General features: G+C 37.0%; 1 protein-coding gene and 1 pseudogene across 1 annotated transcript in view; one reads left to right on the top strand and one right to left on the bottom strand.

Annotated features, from left to right (window-relative positions):
- LOC107713481 (3-hydroxy-3-methylglutaryl-coenzyme A reductase-like) overlaps positions 1-9431 on the bottom strand; it is a 12665-nt gene extending 3234 nt beyond the window's left edge. The window contains exons 1-17 of the mRNA XM_016518996.1: positions 9335-9431; positions 8154-8340; positions 7744-7855; positions 7315-7402; positions 7157-7241; positions 6383-6488; positions 6065-6171; positions 5863-5982; positions 5262-5386; positions 4871-5189; positions 3920-4114; positions 3681-3839; positions 2624-2781; positions 2418-2523; positions 1462-1632; positions 1151-1291; positions 306-464 (exon numbers count right to left, since the gene is read on the bottom strand). Of these exons, the coding sequence (XP_016374482.1) occupies positions 306-464; positions 1151-1291; positions 1462-1632; positions 2418-2523; positions 2624-2781; positions 3681-3839; positions 3920-4114; positions 4871-5189; positions 5262-5386; positions 5863-5982; positions 6065-6171; positions 6383-6488; positions 7157-7241; positions 7315-7402; positions 7744-7855; positions 8154-8321 (2319 nt within the window). The 5' untranslated portion in view covers positions 8322-8340; positions 9335-9431. The remainder of the gene's footprint in view (positions 1-305; positions 465-1150; positions 1292-1461; positions 1633-2417; positions 2524-2623; positions 2782-3680; positions 3840-3919; positions 4115-4870; positions 5190-5261; positions 5387-5862; positions 5983-6064; positions 6172-6382; positions 6489-7156; positions 7242-7314; positions 7403-7743; positions 7856-8153; positions 8341-9334) is intronic.
- A 2409-nt stretch (positions 9432-11840) lies between these two features.
- LOC107713600 (golgin subfamily A member 6-like protein 2) lies at positions 11841-14951 on the top strand (annotated as a pseudogene).
- Positions 14952-16772: the final 1821 nt, after the last annotated feature.

Below are 16772 nucleotides of genomic sequence, written 5' to 3'. Positions count from 1 at the left end.
TAACTGAAATAAGCCTGGCTTATTTGGTTAACTTGTTTTATGAAACAGGCCTCGAGGCATTAAAAGTGATCATATTTTCTCCATTGCATTGAATCGCATTGTGTTGAATCGAAATCGGATCGCACTGCATCATAATAGGGGTGAATCGTATCGTATCGCATCGGTAGCTGCTTCATATGTATCTTTAATGTATCGTATCGTTGGCTATGCATTGAGATGCGTATCGTATCGGCCCGAGTCATGAGATGCACATCCCTAGTGTGTGTTTGAGTGTGTGTGTTCGAGTCTGTGTGTGTGTGTGTTACCTGTAAACAGGCGTGTTGTGCAGGCAGACCGGTTCCTCCTCCCACAGTTCCCAGCTCTAATGACGGCATCGTGCAGGACACGCACAGATCCTCTCCAACCGTCCCGACACACTCCATCAGAGTAATACAGTTACTGCTGCCCACCGTCTGCGCCGGATCCTACACACAAACACAAACAGGACAAATGTAGAATAGTATTTATTATATATTTTATATAATATATAAAAATATTAATTTATATATAAATAATATTAATATAAAATATATTTATAAATGTATATATTATAACCCGTAAAAACAATACCAACTCAGAGGATGAGAATCTCATGTAATACAAAACGTAATGCAACATAATTTTTTTTGCGTTTTTGTCATTTTTATAATTTTTTAAAAAATATGTTGATATAGTTTTTAATTTATATAGTTATTTTAGTACTTCAAGGTAAACTAAATGAAAATGAAAAATGTTGCCTTGCCAACTAGCTGAAATAATTCAAATAATAAAATTAAATACAATTTATTATACTTATTAACATTTATTTCAGTTAATATTTATTTCAAGTAATGAAAACATTTTTTAATGGTTTTAGTTAACTATAATAACCCTGATTTAATTACATACACATAATATATTTATAATATAATTATTATTAATGTATTTATTTAAAATGTTTGTGTGTGTGTGTGTGTGTGTGTGTGTGTACATATATATATATACACAGTATATATGCAGTGAGTGATTAGTCATGCACAATATGATCAGTAATATGTATGTTAATAAAGCAGAGTTCAGATGTCATGTTGACGGCTGCAGGTCACACACACACACACACACACACACACACCTGTCCGCAGGCGATATAAATGGCCGTTACGATATTTGCCGCATGAGCGTTGAATCCTCCGATGCTTCCAGCCATCGCTGAACCGACCAGATTCTTACTGATGTTCAGCTCCACCAGAGCCGCTGTGCTGCTCTTCAACACCTGCACACAATCACACAAGAGCGGTGCATTCAATCTAAATTCAGTTGCAATTCCATGCATATTTCATGCACTGAACAGATTCAGGAGATTATACTAGAGGCACTTGACGGCCCCTAAAGGAAGAACAACTATCTTTCCTCTAGCAAACTGAGATCTTAAACCAGTCTGACCTCTTGGACGACTCGTGCCGGTATGACAGCTTCACACACGGTGGACTTTCCTCTGCCGTGGATCCAGTTGACAGCGGCGTGTTTTTTATCAGTGCAGTAGTTCCCGCTGACGGCTAACAGACGCATGTCAGGATAACACTCCCGAAGTCTGCTGAGAGCCTGTTCTGTTCCCTACAGACAAACACAACCACCGTTACTCTAAACCTTCATGTCACACATGCATCAACCATATGAAAGGACTCAAAATATTTACAGGAAAAAAATCCCATCATATTTTTGGTCGCTGTATTTTAGAGTGAAATAATCAGAGGGAAATCATGTAAGGCAGCACTCCTATTGATTAAACAATATATATATATATATATATAATTGAACAATTATGAAATAATTATAATAATTGAAATTTTATATTTGTATTATTATTATTATCTTGTTTCAATATAATAATGGAACAATAAAATAAACAATTGAATAATTTGTATACTTATTAGAAAAAATAATGTGTAATACTGTCAATAAAAATATATATTTTAATATAGATAATAAACATATTTATACTATAAATTAAATAATACTTATACTATATATAAAAAAACTAATAATATTTGTATTGATTATTATAATCTTGTTTTAATATGAGACTGATTGCTAAAAAAAAAAAAAAGGAAATGTACATAAATCATATATCAGACTCAAACTGAAAAATTATAGTAGAATATAAAAGTTCATTTAAAGCTGTTATTCGATTGTGTTGATAGAAGTTTCATTATTATTGTGTCATGCCCACATTTGGTAAAGGTGTGTATTTTAATATAGTGATGCATTTAAAGCAGAGCAGGAACATCTACTGAAGGCAGTACTGGAGTAAAGGGTTCAGGCATGAAGGTCAGACGCTCTGTGACCCATAAATCTGCTGTAACATGAGAGGCATTCGAGCTCTGGTTCATCACACACACCTTTGACAGCATGTTCATGCCCATGGCGTCTCCAGTCTGAGACTGGAAGCGGATGTACAGGTTCCTCCCGGCCAAACTGACCTGCAGCCGGTCCAGACGAGCAAACCTGAAACACACACACACACCACCGTTAACCTGAGCACTGGAATCTATCCCACAGCAGTGCTATATAGGGTTTATTCTGTAGGTGACCTTTGCCCTCTGACCTGCTGGTGTGATCGAAGGCCTGTTTGACAGCACTGAACCCCTCTGGACTCTCCAGCCAGCCCTTGACCTCGGCCGCCCGACACGCCGACGGCATCTGAACCACCGGCCCTCGAGTCATTCCATCCGCCAGAACACGACTGCTCACGCCACCCGACAACTACAGACACCAGAGAAACCACGAAACAGACAGAATAAATGAGCATAAGCAAAAAAAGAATAATCAAAGACGGAGAGAAAAGAGGAAAGACAATGAACAAATGAAAGGAAAAATACAATTAAAGAAAGAATGGAAGAACAATTTAATAAACAACAAACAAAAATAAATAATTATCAAACAAAAATAAAATAGAAATCAAAACAAAAAAGAACTAAAGAATGATTAAATCAAATGAAGGAAGGAACAAATAAAAAATAGCAGAAATAATGAACAAAAGATCAAACGAAAGAAAAAGAACAAAAAATGAAACAAAATGCGCAAAAGAAATAAGAGGAAAACAATGAAAGAATAAATGAACAAATGGAGGAAAAGAAACCACTGGGAGAATAAAAAAACTAAATGATATATATCATTAAAATGAATAATGAATGATCAAATGAACAAATTAATAAACAACAGAAATAAAAAAAAAGAAAAAAGAACAAAATGAATAAATCAACAAAAGGAAAGAACAAGTGAGTAAATGACAGGAAAAAAACAAGATCAAAGAACAAGTGAAAGAAAGAAACATGAAACAAATAAACATGCAAAAGAATCTAAAATAAAATAAAAAAAATTATACACCAAGTAATAAATGAACAAATGGATGCAAAGAAAAACAAAAGAACAAATAGAACAAATCAGAAACCACAACGAAGAATGAATGATCAAATGAACAAACTAATAAACAAAACAAAACAATAACTGAATGAACAAAAGAATAAATCAAAAGCAACAATCTAGTGAAGCAATGACAGCAAATGAAATTAAAAGAAGCAGAAAGAATTATATAGGTCTTTCATTTATTATTATTCTTTCTTTCGCTGCTGTATTTATAAAATGACAGCCACATGACTCACTGTGACGGCTCGGCATCCTCGGTTAGTGCTGGCCACTAAACAGCCTTCTGTCGTTGCCATGGGGACGTGGAATTCTTTCCGGTCCAATAGGAGTGGTCCAGCCACGCCCACTGGCACAGGTACATAGCCAATCACATTCTCACAGTTGGTGCCAATCACCTGAGAACAAGGAAAAGACATTTAAACACCCATCACACACGTGCCCCTGGATCTCCAGCGCAGCCGATCGTGAGCAGCACCTGAGAGTAGTCGTAGTGTCTGTAGGGCAGGTTCTCCAGCGCAGACGCCGCCGGCAGTTTGCTGGACAGTATTTCTCTGCGTATGGCCACTCCTCTCTCAGGACTCTCCATCACTGCTTCCAAACGGTATCCCAGAATGCCCCTGCACTCCACCAATGCCATCACCTCCGCGTTAGTCAGGCAACGAGCTCCTCTCTGAAAGAAGAGAAAGAGATCACGTAAATCACATGAAGTTTGGTTAATTACTGATTAATAAAGTCAGGGTCTTTAAGAATCACAAGACATTCGTCAAAGGGAAAGAAAGAAAGAAAGAAAGAAAGAGAGAGCATGAAAAAGAATGTGCAAATGAAAATACAAAAAATTAATAAATCATTAAAAGGAGAAAAGATGAAATACAATAAATGAACAAATGGAAGGAAATAAACAACTAAAAAAAGAACAAATTGAAGAACAGCTGACAAAAAAAACAAAAAACAGCAGAACCCAAAACAACTGATCAAACTAACAAAATAATAAACAACAGAAATCAAAAAGAACAAACAAACAAAAGTAAAGAATAGGTAAAAAAAAAATAAAAAAAACGAAATAGTGAACAAGATAAAAAAACAAGAAAGAAAGTTAAACAAAGAATGAATGTGCAAAACAAAATGATTATCAAATCAATAAAAGAGAGAAAAGATGAAAAACAATAAACAAATGGAATGAAAGAAACAAGCGACAAAAGAAAAAAATAAATAGAAGAACAAACATGAGAAACCAAAACAATTAATAAATGATCAAATGAACAGAAATCAAAACAAAATATGGAAAAAAAAACAGGTGAACAAATTACAGAAAAAAAGTAGAAATAATGAACAAAGGTTTAAAAACTAAACAAAGAGAAGAGAGAGTTGACAAAGCAGATGAAGAGGTAGGATCAGTGCATGCGTGTGACAGTGACTGATGAATTACTCGGGGGTCTTTAAGAATCATCAGACATTCGTCCATAGGGCGGCGCTGGTGAGACTGGAGCTCATCCGTTTGGTGTCCATCTGACGGATCAGGCAGCTCTCCTTCACTTTTATTCATAGGGACCCCCATCAGAGCTTTGGGTGGGGCCGACTCCCTCTGACAGCGCTCATCTCCTCTCCTATTGGTCAGGGAGCAGCTGGGCGTGGCCACAGGAGATCTGATTGACAGGGAGGATTCCGTTGCGGCCTGTTCGAAAAACACGTACTTGGCCGCCAGTAACAGAGCGAGAGAGAGTGTGATGACCTGCTCCAGATCCACACTGAGAGAAAGAAGAGATTATTACAAAAATGTGTGAATGAATGAGAAATCATCTGTGTTTCTCAGCTCGTACCTGGACATGGTTCTGTCGGACTCCATGTTTGGTGCGGGCAGAACCACGTCTGAACCGCTCATGTTGTGCGTCTGAGATTCAGTCACGAGTCGACTGTGAGCGTGAACCAGCGCCAGACCCAAAGACTGAAGCAAACGCAAACCAGAACAGTTAAAAAGACATCAGTAAGGCTGCATTTATATGATTAAAAATACAGTAATACTGTCATATTGTGAAATATTACAATTTAAATTAGCTGTTTTCTATGTGAATATCTGTTCATATTTTCAGCATCATTGCTCCAGTCTTCAGTGTCACATGATCTTCAGAAATCATTCTAATATGCTGATTTGCTGCTCAAGAAACATTTCTGATTATTATCAATGTTGAAAACAGTTGTGCTGCACAATATTTTTGTGGAAACGGTGATACATTTTATTTCTCAGGATTCACAGATGAACAGAAAGTTCAAAAGAACAGAATTTATTTGAAACATTAATGTCTTTACTGTCACTTTTGATTAATTTAATGCATCCTTGATGAATAAAAGCATTAATTAAAAAACATACTGTTTAAACAGTAATGTGTGACATTATTGTAAACGGATGTTTCCTAAACTCACCATGATCATTTTGACTTTCTGAGTGACGGGGTTTGGTTTGTTTCCCTCCTCTTCCTCCAGAACACGAGCGAAATGGCTGAGCTGCCAGATGGGCCGACCCTCACGACTCTCACGGGACAGCTGGATGAGTGACTGGGGTCAGTGTTCATTCACATCTGGGTTTATATGTTATACAGAACATCTCACAAACCAACACACTGACCTCTAACACCAGCGACACACAGGCGGGGAAGAAGGTCATGAACACAAAGTAATTGGCCAGAACCGACATGCAGCCGAAACCGCACATGATCTCCAGCTGACGCACACCTGCAATAATAACAGGAAGTTATTATGAGAGCTGGATAAATTGGATGTTTAAAGCAAGATTTGGATCACACAACTTCTCCATACCCAGAAATCACTATTTGGTCACAAAAATCCCCCTTTTATCCAGACTATGGTAACCCTCCTTATATCTGTCAAGGAAATAAATAAAGAGAGAAAGCAAGAGAGAATGAGAGACACTTCTGTAGCTTACCAGACACGGTGCCCACACCGATGACCAGACACTCCACCACTGCGTCCAGGGTGAACGTGGGTCCCAGGATGGCCATGCCTTGAGCGATATTCTCTCTGACCTCCTCCTGTGGGTCACATGACCCGTCATTATTTGCATTTATTTTACAACCAGTGTTATTTTAGTATCAGGAAACTGTTATTTTGAATTCCTTTTTATTTGTACATTCCCATTTTCATTTTAAAATAATTTTTTGTTTTTGTCATTTTTATTCTTTTTTAAATATGTCCATAAATAAAAAATAACTATTTGAGTTGTAGTTATTTGAGTACATCAAGTTCAACTAAAGTTAAGATTTTTTATTATATATATTTGATTTCATGCAATAAAAGTTTTAGTTTTAGAAAACAACACTGATAACAAGAAGAGAGTAACAAAGAGCAATATCGACTTGGATACTTTTTTTTTTTTTTATGTATTTTTTGTTCATTTTGTATTTTGTATAGTGTTCACTTCAGTCATGATGCAAACAAACCAATGATTTGCATGATAAATATTGAAACTATTTATTTAAATGGACCACTTTTCATTTAAGTAATCACTAATTCATAGAAATAATTTAAATTGACTAAAATTACCATTTTTTATTTAAAAAATTTTTTTTTTTAAACTGTAAACACTCAGCAAGGAATGTGGGACTCGTCTACATGCTCAAATAAAAGTACATGAAAAACAAAATGCAACATTTATGATTCTGTTTAATTTTATATAACCAGCAAAATCATATTTTTGTACCTGTGAGTTTGAGCTGAGAGCGAACTTGGCCAGTGTGCAGGCTTTAGACAGATCGATCAGCAACAGGAAGAATGGCAGCGCCTCACTGCAGGAACATGAGGAGACAGTTCAGAGACAAACTCAAGACACAGAGGACATGCTGAATATGAGATTCATACTTCAGTCCTGTGAGCTCTTTGCCCAGGAAGTGAACGACCACAGAGCTGAACACAAAGCTGGAGAAGATGGTGAACAGACCAGCGATACCTGGACACAAAACACACACAAAACACAATAAATACTTTTTATAATATGAACGGTTAAGATGAGAGGCAAAATTGTACATTTAAATTTAACAAGACATCAAAATTCATTTTCCTTATCCTTAACTGTGAACAATTCATCAATGCATTTTTTATTATAAAGAAAAATATGTTGTTCTTCATATTTCATGAAGTCGTATATTTTTCAACCATTTGTCGTATAAAAACACATTTCACCGTTTAATCAAGTTCTCAAATTTCAATTGTCTTAAAACTTCACTTTGTCTGTTTCACTCAGAAATGTCACATTACAAAAGTAAATACGTTTCAGAGAAAGACACTCACCCAGTATGTATTTGGAGCCGAGCTGACGGAGGTTTTTGAACTGGATGTAGATGTAAATGATGGCGACGCATCTCGTAACGGTTAAAATGATTACGTCGCCGCTTAGAATTTTCTAAAAATGTGCAACAAAAATATTAAAAATATGTTAATATTTGTTTTTATGTAATATAACTTGTATGTTATGCTTCTGTAAAGATCATAATTCACAACCGTACAGTTTACAGCAAACATCGCAACCTATAACCTGAGCTAGACCTCAGTAGGCCATAAAACAGTTCAAACGGGAACCAAGCCATAAACCTTGTGTGTAAAGCAAAGAAGAACAAATAGAGATCTACAAGACCAATTTCTGAATGGAGAGTGGAAAAGATCTATACAATATGCATTTTGGCTGAATTTGACCCCCGTACCTCCTGTACTTTGGGACACTGATGGTTCCAGGCACAGATCTGGTCATTGGTAGCGAAAGCGTTCATGGACATCAGACATATCGTCACGGCAACCGTTCCCACGATCACCTCCCACGGATGAGAGGCGACGAACAGGCCGTGGAGCCTGAAGAGACGGGACAGCATCATCACGGCTTCAGCAGAACACCTGATAACAGAACACACAAACTCATCAAAACTGATCCTTTATTTTTTTTTGGATTAAAATTTTATAAAATGTTGCCATTTTACTCTTCTTTCCCAATTCCCAACATGTGGAAACCAATAAAATCCTCAAAATTGTGACAATTTTAATAGAAAGAGTGATTGATACTTTATAATATTATTAAAACAACTAATATTATTCAGTAAACCAATGATAAACAATTTTTTAAAAACTTTTTTCACATGCTTTTCTTTGCTTTTTCTGATTCTTATTTCAGTTAGTAATTATTTTGCACTCTTTATGAAATTTTAATTTAATTTATGAAGTTAATAAATGTTTATGGATTTAAACAGTTAATGTCATCTCCTGAGATTTTACCGATTAAACTGAAAAGATTTCAAAACCGTTCATAAATCCTTCCCAAGAAGATCCCCCCGACCTGCCTGAACGACTACAGGCCAGTAGCACTCACTCCAATCATGGGAAACTTGTTTTCCTCACTGGGCATATGACAATAAACGCTTTGAATCCTTGAATCCTAAATCACATCCATCAGTAAAGTAATGAAAGCTGTCATTAACAATATATATATTTTATATAATATAAATAATTATAATTGTCTTTATTTTTTTTTACAAGAGAGATGAAAAACTCTTGAGTCTGGTTCACTAGCATTAGCATGATCACATTTATAATAATTTGAGCTATAATATTGATCAGGGAGACCATCAACATATCAACGTTATCATATTGCCTTTGTAACACATTAAAGAAAACGAAAAGTTATTAATATCGTCTCAGTAAGTCAGTCAAAAAAGCTGAGCTGACAGCATGCTAAGCTAATTTAGCATAAGCTACAGGACACAGTTGTCATTGAGTCTCAAATTCAACAACAGCACCGACAAATATCAATAAAACTCATTATATCGCCTGGAGTAAGAGATTTAAGATTGACTTTAAAGATATAGCTCTTAATTTTGGTAATATTCTAACATACCCTCATCTGTTCCCCTCTGATCGGTGTCCGTGACTGTAATTGACGTAATCCGCCCTTCTTCTTCTTCTTCTTCTTCTTCTTCTTCTTCTTCTTTTTCTTTTTCTTCTTCTTCTTCGAGGTTTTACGGCAGCTGGCATCCAAATTGTTGCATTACTGCCACCTAAATTCCCTTCACACTATATTCTCTTGTCCAGTCCAGTTTCTTTTTAAAAAACTAATAAATATTTCCTGCCTTTTTGTTTCTCTGCACATTCTAAAATACTTTTAACATTTCCATTTCCCTCTACTCGTCCTTAATTCTGTAACTGGGTCATCATTTCTTGTCTTTCTTGAGTAAACTTCCTACAAGGTAGGGTGACCATACGTGCCATTTTCCCAGGACGCGTCCTGGGAAAATGGCACGTATGGTCACCCTACTACAAGATATTAGAACATGCTCAACCGTCTCATACTCCTGACATTGGGTGCACATTCCTGTTGGGTGTTTTCCCATAATATGAAGAGTGCCATTAAGGTTGCTATGCCCCATTCTTATTCTGCTTAAAATGACTTGTTCTTTCCTACTCATACCATTATCTCTTGATACACCCACTCTGTTTTGTATAGAATATAAATGCCTGTCTTTTGTTTCTTTATGCAACTGCTGCTGCCATTTGTCCATTATTTCATTCCACACTATGTTCTTTCCCTCAGATTTAGATAATTTAATATTAATTTCAACATTTGCCTTTTTTGCTAGCTCGTCTGCCCTTTCATTGCCCGGTGTTCTGACGATTTGTGCTACTCTGTCAGATTTTGCTATCTCCCATTGAAACAGAAGGTAGCACAATGCGACAACAAAAAATGCTACCCATCAGATTATGCTTTATTAAAGGGTCATATGATGCTGCTAAAAAGAACATTATTTTGTGTATTTGGTGTAATGAAATGTGTTTATGCGGTTTAAGGTTCAAAAAACACATTATTTTCCACATACTGTACATTATTGTTTCTCCTCTATGCCCCGCCTTTCTGAAACGCGTCGATTTTTACAAAACTCATCGGTCTGAAAAAGCGAGGTGTACTGTGATTGGCCAGCTATCCAGTGCGTTGTGAACCATGTCTGCATTTGTGATTGGAGAAACGACAAATAACAAGCGCTACTCTACACTGCTCAAAACTCGCGTTTGAATCGTCAGTGGCCACATCTTAATATTTGGGTTGAACTGTTCTGGAACAGTGTTGTAAATACAACTTAACCACTGATTTCTAGTCATGTCTTTCCAAAAGAGCCGACGGCTTGAGTGAGCGGAGGCTTGTAAGAGCTTGTAACACTCCAAAGAGAAAGGAAAAATTTAAATCGCATCATATGACCCCTTTAACGTGTACATCTACCCCAACCCTAAACCTACCCTTACAGTAATGAAAATACATTTATTATGCGTGTTTCAGTGTTAGAAAAATTTACGCAATATTGATGTGCACACGCGCAGTAAGACCTGGTAGGACGATCTGACGGGTAGGATGAAATAAATGTCAGGGCACCGGAATCGTAATCCGCCCTCAACGCGCACGACACGCCCGGAGCAAGCAAGCCAATAATCGAGCAAGCACCGCCCACTACAGTTACGTCATCTTAGATCAACGGGGTCAAGTGTGTGTAATTATTATTTAGTATTAATAATAGTAATTACTGATTTTAATTAATTTAATCGAGTTTGACATGGAGCAATGAAAACATAAACATGATCAAGTTTCAAGTTTCAAGTTTAATTTACTTATATAGCACCATTAAAACAGCGGCAGCTGACCAATGTGCTTTAGAGCATCAGATAAAACAAATACAAGCAAAACAATTTTAAAAATATCAAAAGAAAATCAGAACAACAACAGAAGTCGAATAAAAAAATTAATCATCAAGGGACATTAAAAGCAATGGAAAAATAATGAGTTTTAAGCAAAGATTTGAAAATCTGTATTGTAGGAGCAGATCTAATATGAACTGGTAACCTGTTCCAGAGTTTAGGACCCGCGACAGCAAAGGCACCTTCACCTCTTTGTTTAAGTCTGGCTCTGGGATCATTGAGCAATCTATGACTACCGGATCAAAGAGCTCGAGGGTTATGTGGAGATAGAAGATCAGATAGATATGAGGGGGCTAAGTTGTTTAGGGACTTAAAAACTAAAACTAGGGTTTTGAACTCCACTCTAAACCGGACAGGCAGCCAATGTAATGATGCTAACGCAGGTGTAATGTGAGTGGATTTACGGAGGCCCAATAAAAGTCTTGCTGACGCATTTTGGACCAACTGGAGATGGGCCAGGGAAGTAGTGTTTATTCCACAATAAAGTGAGTTACAGTAGTCTAACCGTGATGACTGCAGCACCAGATGGGACTTTAGTCTGAGGGCTATTCCTCCATGCTTTCCGCGTCTTCTGCGATTTCTGCGTTTCCTCGGGGTTATAGCGCAGGTGGGGCGGCGGAGAAAGGCAGGTATGTCCTCCAAGCAGGGAGGAACACGACAACATGGTCCTCTCAGGTCGCTATGTAGATATTCAGTAAAACCTCGAATATCCAAAAGTTGTGCACGTTGGTTGATAGACCCGTTGGGTGGAACAATGATTAATTAAAAGCAACGCAATATAAATAAAAACAAACAAAGTACCAGAGAGACGGCATGCCAACAACAACGGCGCCATCTTAAATCCAAATTTCATAAATAATTATGAACAGAAGATCATAAATGTGTTTTCTTCATGTAGCCAGTGGTGTTAATAATGGGCAAGGGAAAACACTGGGGATTTTAGCTAAATTCTAAAATAAATATTAAACGATAAATGACAAATAGCCTACAAATAATTCATAAATAAAAAATAAACTGCAGTTAGGCGCAACATTCTGAGCAAATCAATAGTAACCTAAGAAATGTATTAAGTATAAGTAAAAACAAAAGCTTAAGACACCTTTAATATGTAGGGGGCAGACAGGTGTGACAGAACGGGTAAGAACAGGCTTTTGCTTCTTTCACTTTCGAAACAGGCTTTTTTGTGGAAGATCCTCTCAGACCCAAAATGTTTTTATTTTGAGATTTTCTAAAAGTTGATATTTTATTGCTTCATTTCATGTTTTGTTTATTCTTTGCAGTATGGCGAGGAGACCAGCAGGTCAGTAAATTCAACTTTCTACATTATTTACTCTGACTTTTGATCTTGCTTTGAGGAAGTAAATGTGTCCTGCAGTGAATTCTACTAATGAATTCACTTCTGTCACGCATAATAATCTGGTGATTATGGCCTATATAACGACAAATGCCAGTGTAATATTAAATAACAAAATTGCACTTTCGTATTTGACAGGTCGCAGAGACGAGACTGAAATGAGTAAGTTCTCCTTCAAAATTTTTTGCATTAATAAGTAACATTAATAACGTTACTTAACTATAAATTATGTATATATGCATGTACAGTATATAATGTATTTATTTATAGAACCTTTTAGTGTTTACAAAGTGATGCAAGAAAGACACAAATAAGAAATATTTGTAAGAACAATATATAATATAAATCATATAACTATATAATGTTATATGTGTGTGTGTGTGTGTGTGTATATATATATATATTTTTAACAAATGAAATATTGACAGATGAAGCTGGCTGCTCTAGAGGATCCAATGAACAGCTGAGGTTTATGGTGCTTGGAGGTGATGATGCTCTTATGGATAAAGCATGTGGCGCAATCCTGGGAGAAAGAGAGAACAGGGATGCGTTTAAATTTGGAATATTGAAGCCTAAAACAGCTCACGTTTGTGGACGAGAGGTTTCTGTATTAAAAACTCCATAATACTGGCTGGAACACTTGGAATCATACTACATTCTCAGCAATGGAGTCAAATCTCTGAAAAATGACCTGCAGTACTTTGAATTGCTGTTGTTTCCGGGAACTAATGCCTTTCTGTTAGTAAACGGAGATGTGAAAAACTCTGGTAGTGAGTATTATCCTTTAAAAGCTCTCAGTGGTGTGTTCGGGAAGGAGGTCTTGGACTACTGCGTGGTATTATTTATAGATGAGGCTAGGCATGATGATCCAAGAAAGAACACCTGTTTGAAGATGTGTGGAGGCAGATACCACATTTTACAGAACACTGACGAAAGTCTTAATCTGTTATTTAAAAAAACAGAGGCAATGACACAGTGGAAAAGCAGCAATTTTTTCACAAATAATTGGGAATTTTTCAGAAATGCTGAAAATTATTTTGAAGCTGAGTATAAAAAAAAGGAGAATACACTAAGGATAGAATTGGCAGAAAATAAAGAAAGTGTTGAAAATCTAAAGAAGGAAATTAAAGATATGAAAGAACTAGATGCAAAGAAAGATACAGAATTCAATGAGAGAATCAAAGATGAGCTAAATAAACTGGCTGAGTCAAAAGACAGAGAAACAAAGCTACGCAGTGAGTTGGCTGCTCTCAAAAGCAGTGAAAACCAGATGAAGGAGAAGCTAAAACAAGAGATGATCATTCATGAAGACAGAGAAAAACAGCTACGCAGTGAGTTGGCTGCTCTCAAAAGCAGTGAAAACCAGAAGGAGGAGAACTTCCAGAAGCTAAAACAAGAGCTGACCATTTACAAAAAAAGAGAGAATGAGTTAAGCAGTGAGTTGGCTGCTCTCAAAAGCAGTGAAAACCAGACGAAGGAGAAGCTAAAACAAGAGATGATCATTCACAAAGACAGAGAAAAACAGCTATGCACTGAGTTGGATGCTCTCAAAAGCAGTGAAAACCAGTGAAAGGAGAAGCTAAAACAAGAGCAGATCATTTACAAAGACAGAGAGAGACACTTAAAAGATGACAAAATTAAACTTCAGAGAGACAAAGAGAAACTTCAGAGAGAAGTGGAACAGCTCAAGGACAATAAAAAAACAGTAATCTGACTGCAGCAGAAGTTAAAGAAGTGTTTCTACTTTCCAAATTACAATCAGAATGTAATGTGATCCAGAGAGAGGAAGAAGTACGAGTCAAAGAAAAAGAGCTGCATGAGAAAGAGAGAGAACTGGATAGAAGATTCGAGGAATTGGATAAAAGAGAGAGAAATCTGGATGAACGAGAGAAGCAGCTGGAGATCAGAGAGAGAGAAGTGAGACAGAGATCCTGGATCTAGTGAACATTGAAGGAGTGGAATCCTGGATTCATCACGGCCTTCATAAAATATATTAATTATCCTTTTGCATGATTATTGATCAAGTTCTTAATCAGTATTTAACCTCATAGATTGCTAGTTGATTGAATAAAATTATTATTTACTATACACCAGTGAGTAGACATTGAAAATATATGTGTATAAATAACCTACTCTCTCTTAGTGAGAAGTTGGAATGTGTTACTAGGTTTTTAGGAGTTTTTATTTTCTCCATTTAGGGTCACTGTGACTGCCCAAGTTTGGCTGTCCAGGTTCAGATTCAGGGCTGAACCAGCCAACCTTGAAGTAGATAAGTGTTTTGTGCGCATGTCTGTCTGTGCAGGGCTCATCTCCAGGGAGATGTGGAGACGGCACCCGAGGAGTAAGCATTCATATGGAGATCTGTCGTCAGCCGAATGACCTGCTACGTCTGACCCCTGATCGCTTGTCACCTAAATAATCACCAGGAGATCTGTTTTGAGCTAGACATCCATGTGTGGAGATTTTCTAAGTTTATCTATGTTTTAGCCAATCAGAATTCTTCCTACCTATGCTTTGACGTAATTAGCAACCTCTGTTAGAGTAGAATTGGTGGTGTCTTGAGCATGTTCGCAGAGCGGCCTACGAACTCCTTGAGAGTATTGAAGCTGATTTCTGCTGATGAAACCGCAAACTATTTTCTTCGGTAAATTTTTCTTCAATAGACTTCATCTCTGACTCCTGGTCTTCATTCATCATACCTGGTCCTTGGGTTTTAACTGTAAATTCCCCTACACTCTTAAGAAAAATGGTTCTAAACAGTACCAGAAAAGGGTTCTTCAGCTTGTAACAACAGCAGAACCCTTTTTGGTGCTAAATAGAACCCTTTTTATAAGGTTCCATAAAGAACCTTGCTTTGAAAGTGCTATTGTGACGTCCCAGTCTGCGTTGGGCGTGAGTGTTTGGTTGTGTGTGATTTTTAGGTGCCATGTGGAGGGGGCGTGGCCGACACACCTGACACACTGTTAAATGCCTCTGAGACTGTTCGTGGGGGAGCGCTTTTGTGAACGATCGTCTCCAGCATGGCGTTTTGATGTCCCGTGTTATGTTGAGTGTTCTGCCCGGCCCTAACACGTTTTCTTGTTTATGTTATACTTATGTTTGTTCTTCTTGCGTTAAAATAAATGTTTTGCAAAGAATTGCTGTCTGGTCTCCTACTTGTTGCAGCCTAGGAGCCGGCTGTAACAGCTATATAGAACCTTAATGGTGTTTTAATAATTATGTTTTTTTTCATTAATATTAGTATATTTATATCATAATATTAGTATTATTCATATAATTTGTATATAAAATTTATGAATATTCTTTTTTAATCTCTCTATCTGCCTCTATGTCTACAATATCTTGTAGCGTCTGTTAGGGTTTTACATAAAAACAACAACATGTCAATTAGGTACTTTTATTTTTTAATGACGTGAAATTGTAGCAAAAATTACAGTGCTCTAACAAAAGTTATTAGCTGAATACATTGATAAATGACCATTGACATTGAACATAAATAAAGAAGTAAAACAAAATAGAAACAGAAAATAGTGAAATAAAGACCAAGTTCCAGTGAAATACTTTATTTTCATAATCCTCTATGATGCCTGCAAGTCTATCATTATGTGTATTTTGGTGTGACTGAGCGGCAGTTTCTCTCTGCAGATGACAAGGTTCTAGGATGTGACAGCATCTGAAATGCACAGTTGAGTTTAGAGTTACAAATGTGTCTCTTTCTATTTGTTTATGTGAAAAGACAATTGTTTATGAAGGCCAAAAGTAGTATGTGAGCATGATATTAAGTCATGCAGCTGTGACTGGGTATGTTTATGCATATGTGGCCAGTGGGTAAGTTCCCTCCCCTGTATTTAGAATGACAGCCTATCAGAACCTGGTACTTGTTATAAAGGCTGCGATTAGGCTACCTAGGATGCGTCATTGCTAGCTCCGCCCCTTGGTGTGTGCGGGTGTAAACGCCCCCACATGTCTATGTCACTGTGTGGGAAGATTTGCATAACACCGCCCAAATGTTCACGCAAAGAAAGAAGGCGTAGCTTTTATTCTCGCTGTAGTAGTGTTGTTGCCGCCGGCGCCATGTTGTGGGGATGCTGTGTGATTCGTTGTGAAAGCGAAACTACTTTGTTTGGTCTTCCAAAAGAGGACACAACTAGAAATCAGTGGTTAAGTTGTATTTACAACACTGTTCCAGAACAGTTCAACCCAAATATTCAGATGTGTGCAGCACATTTTATGGAGGACT

This window comes from Sinocyclocheilus rhinocerous, unplaced genomic scaffold (genome assembly GCF_001515625.1).
Source record: "Sinocyclocheilus rhinocerous isolate Xijiao unplaced genomic scaffold, SAMN03320098_v1.1 scaffold1937, whole genome shotgun sequence".
Taxonomy (NCBI): Eukaryota; Metazoa; Chordata; class Actinopteri; order Cypriniformes; family Cyprinidae; genus Sinocyclocheilus; species Sinocyclocheilus rhinocerous.
This window is presented reverse-complemented; position numbering and strand designations above follow the sequence as displayed.